The sequence below is a fragment of the Gavialis gangeticus genome, unplaced genomic scaffold (assembly GCF_001723915.1).
Source record: "Gavialis gangeticus isolate Ggan-Ray unplaced genomic scaffold, GavGan_comp1, whole genome shotgun sequence".
Lineage (NCBI taxonomy): Eukaryota > Metazoa > Chordata > Crocodylia > Gavialidae > Gavialis > Gavialis gangeticus.
In genome coordinates this window covers 13,847,969-13,854,355 of record NW_017729003.1, presented here as the reverse complement: position 1 = coordinate 13,854,355, position 6,387 = coordinate 13,847,969, and the positions used below count along the sequence as shown (strand labels likewise).

Genomic DNA, 6,387 nt, shown 5'->3' with positions numbered 1-6,387 from the left:
GTGTGGTGAAAAGTGGCATGACCCCAGACTGTAGCTCTCTGCTGCATGGACCTGGCCCAGCCCCCACCAAAACCTCTGCTCACAAGCTGGGGCGGAGGGATGTATGTGGCAGAGAGCTTTGTTCCCCCACCCCCTGCCTGGCTGTGCAGGGAGGAATTGGAGCCTTTTTTGTCTCCTCTTTGTGACAGCTTGGGTCAGGGCTGGGCAGGTGAGCACTGGCTGAGGCTAGCAAGCTGCCCAGTGAGGGGCTGCTGGGATCTTGGCAGAATGCAACCTATCTTGATTCAGGATTGGATATTGTACAGGCATTTGATAAAGCACTCTAACCTAAAGTGCTTTAGTCTGATACCACATCCATCCAGGGTTAATTTAGAGTGGGGTCTACTATTTTTAAAGTACTCTATGTGCTGTGAATGTCTGTTGAGTTACAGCTTTAGAACACTTTCTGTGTGCTTAATGTGTGATGAGTGTAACTTCTGTACAGGCTCAGTGTGGTTAGGCATTTGCACAAATGGATGGAAAATTTGTATTTAAGTTTTATTTTTTTTCTCTTCCACAGATTGATAAATATCTTTATGCTATGCGGCTCTCTGATGAAACCCTGTTGGATATTATGGCTCGCTTCAGGAGAGAGATGAAAAATGGTCTTTCTAGAGACTTCAATCCAACAGCTACAATAAAAATGCTTCCTACATTTGTAAGATCAATTCCTGATGGCTCAGGTAAGGAATGGTATATTTTAGATGTATTTATATAATGTACTGCATAAAAAAGTTTCTTAAAACATCAAAACCAAACGTAGCATTTTACTTTTTGGACACAAATAACATGTCTTTCATTTGCTGAAATGCATTCTAATGAATGGCAATCTAGGCTGGTACCTTTCCAAATTGCCTCCTTAGACCTGTCGTAGAGTATTTTTAGTTTTCCGTGAGATGCTTAAGAATTGTAATTTGGTATGGAAACTGTATTAGATTTATAAGACATCAGGCCTGCAACCAGGACACAGACAGTCACTAAGCCAGGTCAGGGAGCTGGCAAAGCATTGTGGAGCAGAGGGGTCAACAGGCAGGAGCCAGGAACAAGGATGAAGCTAGGAATTCAAGTATCGGGATGCAGGGAACTGGAACAACAAGCAGGACCCAATGTCCTAGGACCAGAGTCAGGGATTTACCAGTACCTAAGTGTGGCGGAGCACCTTTGGGGTGCTCGCCATGTGGCAGGGGCTGCAGTAGGCTGGGGCAGAGCCCAGCAAGGGCGGCAGCCAAGTGGAGCCCCCCAGATCTCATTCTAAGGGGGGAGGTGTGTGGCAGAGCACCTTTAGGGGTGCTTGCCACTTGCGGGCTCTAACAGGCTCTGAGGAGAGCCTGCTTTGGAGGAACAGCAGGGGAAACCTTCCCCAGGTACCATTTTAAGGGAGGAGGCATGATGTAGCAGGGTACTGTTGGTGCCTGCCACTTCAAGACCTGAGCCAAGCAGCCAGCCGGTGCTTAATTGTGGCAGCCATTTTAGATCCCTGGCTGCCTATATAAACAGATCAGTTGCCTGCTGGCAGGGAAGCAGTAACAATGCCTGGCTGTAAGGCTGCTGGTATCATCCTGGAGGTAAGGGAGGAGCTGTAGGGGATGGCTAGGAGGCTCCTGGTTCTGGGCATGACCTAAAACTGCACCCCGCCTGGAGTGGGTGGCCTGGTGGGGCTCTCAGTGGCGCGGGAGCCCCCAGGAAATGCCAAGCCAGTGATCATCCTGGTGAAAGGCAGGTAGGGGTGCTGTAACCCTAGCCCTCACCTTTGGGTGGGTCTGGTAACATCGGAGTTAGTGGGGGTCAGGCACGGTTATGGCCACCTGAGCCCTGTGGGGTGCAAGACCCCGAGAAGGGAGAGTGGGAGCCAGGCATGGCTGCAGCCACCTGAGCCTTGTGGGGTGCAAGACCCTGAGGAAAGGATTGTTGGGGCCAGGCATGGCTATGGCCACTTGAGCCCACTAGGGAGGGAAGCCCCATGGCCCCAAGTGAGGGCGCGGTGTGGGGCCCCAAGTGAGGGGGCAGTGTGGAGCTCTGAGTGAAGGGGAGTAAGCTAAGGTATGTTTTTAGATGCCTGAGGCTGTAATTTGGGCCAGAGGCTGAGTAAAGGGGGCTCAGCCCTGACCCCAGTAAGTCCTCCATTGCTGGGAGGCTGAGTGTGGGTCAAAAGCAAGATCTATAGTGAGCACAATGACATGCTGCTCCCAGGGGAGGATTGAGAGTCCCCGTGAGACCCTGGAACACCAGTCGTGGTGGTGAGTTACCCCAGTTCCCACAACCAGGCGGGTAACCCTTAGTAGGGGCCAGAAGGTGAACCCAAGAGAGTGAGGGGGCTAGTGGCAGAGGCCTGAGGTAGAATACCCTCGACTGGTCAATGCTGGGGCCAGACCAGAATGGTCAAAAGGGCCAGGGGCCCACTGTTAGGGATGCCCAGATCTGAGGCCCTGGGGTTCTGACTGGCCTTGGAGGTGTGAGGCCAGGGCCTGTGTGGCCAAAGGTCCTGGGGGGGGCCATGCCTGAGAGGGAAGATAGTTTTAGGGAGCTAGGCAGCCCGAATGAAGGTGGTGTACGCCACCAGAATGGAGGGATCTTAGAGGGGTCCGAACTGGAGGATTCTGGGGCCCAGTGTGGGGCTGGTGAGATTAACAGCTAGATTCCATCTGCGAGGCATGGGCTGCGGTGTAGGGGAGGTACGGAGCTGCAGATAGTGCCCCTGGCATCGGGGCATGAATGGGCAGCTTCCTGTCTTAATTAACATCTTAACTAATTAAGAACAAGGCATGGCAGACGAGTTGGGTGGAACCTAGCACCATGGCTAGGTGGGGAGCCCCACTTTGCCACACTAAGATCAAAGCCGGGTACTCATCTGGTTGCTGTGTTGTCAAGTAAAATGTCAAAACAAGGTCCTGGTCAGGGCAGCAGTAATCAAGGGCAGGAGATCAAAGACGGGAACAAGCAGAAGACACCAAGACATCAGTATCTAACAATACTGTTGCTGGGACTGACTTTATAGGAAGTGGGAAAGTGTTATAGCAGGAGCGGGCAATTATTTTGGGCAGAGGGCTGCTTAATGAGGTTTGGTGAGCTGTGGAGAGTCCTATGGGTAGTCCTACCCTTTGACAGGTTCCCCACCCTCTGGCTACCGCTTTGGGACCAGAAGTCCCGCCCCCTAACCCCTGACCTTTGCCATCAGACATCCCTCCCCTTGTCCCCCAGAAATACTCCTTTTGGGAGGGGGAGTTGTCATCTTGGAAACAGAAAAAAACAAATCATACACTAAAAGTCAAACACCTGGTATAACATATTTTAATTTTATTACAAGAAATATTTTTGTCATGATTTGTATTTGTGTACGGTATATAGAGGTGATTACATAATAACTAAAAAATAAATTCCTAGGCTTTTATATTGTGTGTGGGGGGGGATGTGTGTGTATGGTGGGGTGTGGGGGTATTAATGGTGGGGTGTTTGTGCTTATATGTATGATGGAGTGTGGGAGGGTTGGGGGTGTGTTTACGGTGGGGTGTGTATGGTGGGGTGGGATATGTATAGTGGGTGTGAGTATAGTTGGTGTGCATCGTAGGGTGTGTATAGTGGGGTGTGTGTAGGAGCTTGTGAGGGGGTGTTGTGTGTGGGGGCGTATGATATGTTGGGGAGTTGTGTGGCATAAGTGGGGTGTGGGTGCGTGGCTCTGGAACACACTGTCCTCTTCTGCAGGCAACACTGGGTGGGTGGGGTATATATCTGTGTGTGTGGATTTTGGGGTGTGGGGACCCCTCACACTGGCCCCCATAGTGCAGCAGCAGGCAGGGGCTCTGGTGCCTGGCTCTAGCCAGTGCTGCACATTGCTGCATGGAGCTCAGCCCCTGCTGGGCCGTTTGTTTCCCTGGGTCTCCCCACACTCGCGGGGCACAAGAAGGAAGCTCCCCCTTTCCCTACCTGCTGCCTGGAGGGAGCCCAGGAAGCCTGCAGCAACAGCCTTATCCATGCTACTGGGCCAGTCCTTCTGCCCACAAAGGTGGGAATGAGGCATAATAGGATATTTTGGGGACAGGTGTAGGTGCCTTGCTCCCACCCTCATGGGTAGAAGGTCTGGGCGGGGCACAATTTGTTGGGGGCTGCTGTGGGCCGGATGAAAGTGCCTGGTGGGTCGGTTGTGGCCTGCGGGCTGTATTTTGCCCATCCCTGTTTTACAGCCAATTCCATCAGGGGCTTGCAGCTCCTATTGGTTCACTCAGATCACCTGGTTTTCCATTTATGATCTTCCCCAGGTCCTCTGGAGAACCTGAAGGGTGATCATAAAGAAAATGGAGATGGGCTTTTTTCTGTGGTTGTAGGTGGCAGGACCAGAAGCAATGCTACAGCAGAGGACATTTAGGTTGGAAAATAAGAACTTTTTGATTATGAATGTAGTTAAGTACTAGAAATAGGGTACCCAGAGAAGCTGTGGAATCTCCATCCCTGGAAATTATTAAGAGTAGCTTAGGTAGACAGTTGGCTGGAATGGTTTAGTCAGGGATGATCTTGCTTTGAGCAGGGGGCTGGGCTAGATGAGCTTGTGAGGTCCCTTACAGCCCTGCTTTCCTATGATCTACATGCCTTAAGTTGCAGATCTTTTTGTGATGTATTTTTCTGTATTTCCCAGCAGGAGGAAAATGGTAAATTAATGAGTCATGTGCCTTGTCATTAAAAACAAAAGGGACAGGATGCTGTATTATGATTTAGTCCTGGCTGTTCTGTATAGAATTCTTTGACACACGTGAACAAAATAGCTGTTTAATCATAACTTTTTAGTATTTTTACTAAAATCTGAAAATATACTTATTTGAATGCTATAAGAGACTTGGCAGAAGTTGAAATTGAAAATAAGAAAATACTAAGCAGTTAATGGATTTCTAAACCCAATATACAGAGAGATTAAAAGACATGCACTTAAAATCAGAATAGAGTCTAGTCAGAACAACCTTTGTTTTGTAACAACTGTGAAAATAATTAGTGACAGTTTCAGTGTACAAATTAGTTACAAGTCTCAGACCTTGCAGGAAAATTGAAAGCTTGACCATTGTAAAGAAATATTGTTTAGTCACTAATCTGAGTGCCTATACTGTATGAACAATGAACCTTTGAATAAAAATTTTCAGAGACTAGAGAGATGCATTTTCTTTTTTGTTCATTTTGATCTTGTTAATTTGAGAAAATAATGATTTTGGCTATCACAACTGGAACATCTCAAGCTAATGTGGGATACTTTTCAAAATGAACTTTCTAAATTAACTGCTGGTATGCTTAATTCCATCTTTGTGTTAAACATGCTTAAATTAAATAGTGTTGCCTAGACTTGTTTAACTCTTCAGTTATTCTGTATTTGAAATATTAATTTATTCACTGACAACTTTAATTTAGTTTAGTTTTTTTAATTATCAAAAAGCATATATTTCTCTTTCAACTTTCAATTGGAAGGAAACATAAGTATGTCAGAAATCAAATACGTTAATTTGTTAACATATGGTCAAGATTACATTTCTTGAGTGTGATGTTTGAACAATATTCTAGGGTGCATTTAGGCTTGAAAAAGGACCATCTGTTCTAGTGTTTATTTTCCATTATTTATTAGGAGGTAATGGCCTACATTAGACACTTATATTCTATTATGACATGACTTAGTGAGGTATTTAATTTAATGAGGTGCTTGGGATGAGCATTTTTTCCGGTCTGTGATAATGATGAAAGGTAGTAGATAGCTGTTTGCTATATGAAACATGATAAAAAAAAACCCCAACTCTGTAGGCTGAATTTTGATGCTGTTTGGATTTTAAATTACATTCATGTTCTCGGATATGGTCCCACCTAGGCCTTACACTCTCTTAGAACCTGGCCCCACCTTGGGCCAGTTGAACTCCACGCTCTCCTGGCTCTGGCAGTCTCTGCTATGGTCTGTTTCAGCTTTTTGGCCCCCCTGGGCCCTGGCCCTGCACAGACCAGTCGAGACTCTGCAGGTCAGTCTTTCTTCTGGGAGTCCTTTCTTATGTATGGGGCCACCCTCTCGGGCCCCCTCCATAGATCTCTCCTTAACTAGGCTCACCTGGAGACTCCTGTAAGTTGTACAAACACAGCCCCTCTCTGGGGTTCACCTGGCCTCTCAGTAGGCCCCTGTATTCTCAGCCTCTCTCTGGGCTCCTTTGGCCTCCTATTAGGCCCCCAGAGACTCCACCAGGGCCAGCCCACAATTTTTTGGGGCCCCCTGATGTGAAGAAGGCAGCGGCAAGGGGGTGGTGGTGGTGAGCAGCTAAAGAAACTGGCAGCAGCAGTGTTGGTGGGGGTGGTGAGCAGCCGGATGTGAAACAAGCAGTGGCGGGGGGGGGGGGG

General features: G+C 48.1%; 1 protein-coding gene across 2 annotated transcripts in view; it reads left to right on the top strand.

Annotated features, from left to right (window-relative positions):
- The first annotated feature begins 562 nt into the window (after window positions 1–562).
- HK1 (hexokinase 1) overlaps window positions 563–6,387 on the top strand; it is a 65,745-nt gene continuing 59,920 nt past the window's right edge. The window contains exon 1 of one of the 2 annotated variants that reach the window (XM_019507843.1): window positions 563–722. In XM_019507843.1, coding sequence (XP_019363388.1) covers window positions 581–722 — 142 coding nt within the window. In that variant the 5' untranslated portion in view covers window positions 563–580. The remainder of the gene's footprint in view (window positions 723–6,387) is intronic. The other variant, XM_019507842.1, reaches the window with a different exon arrangement.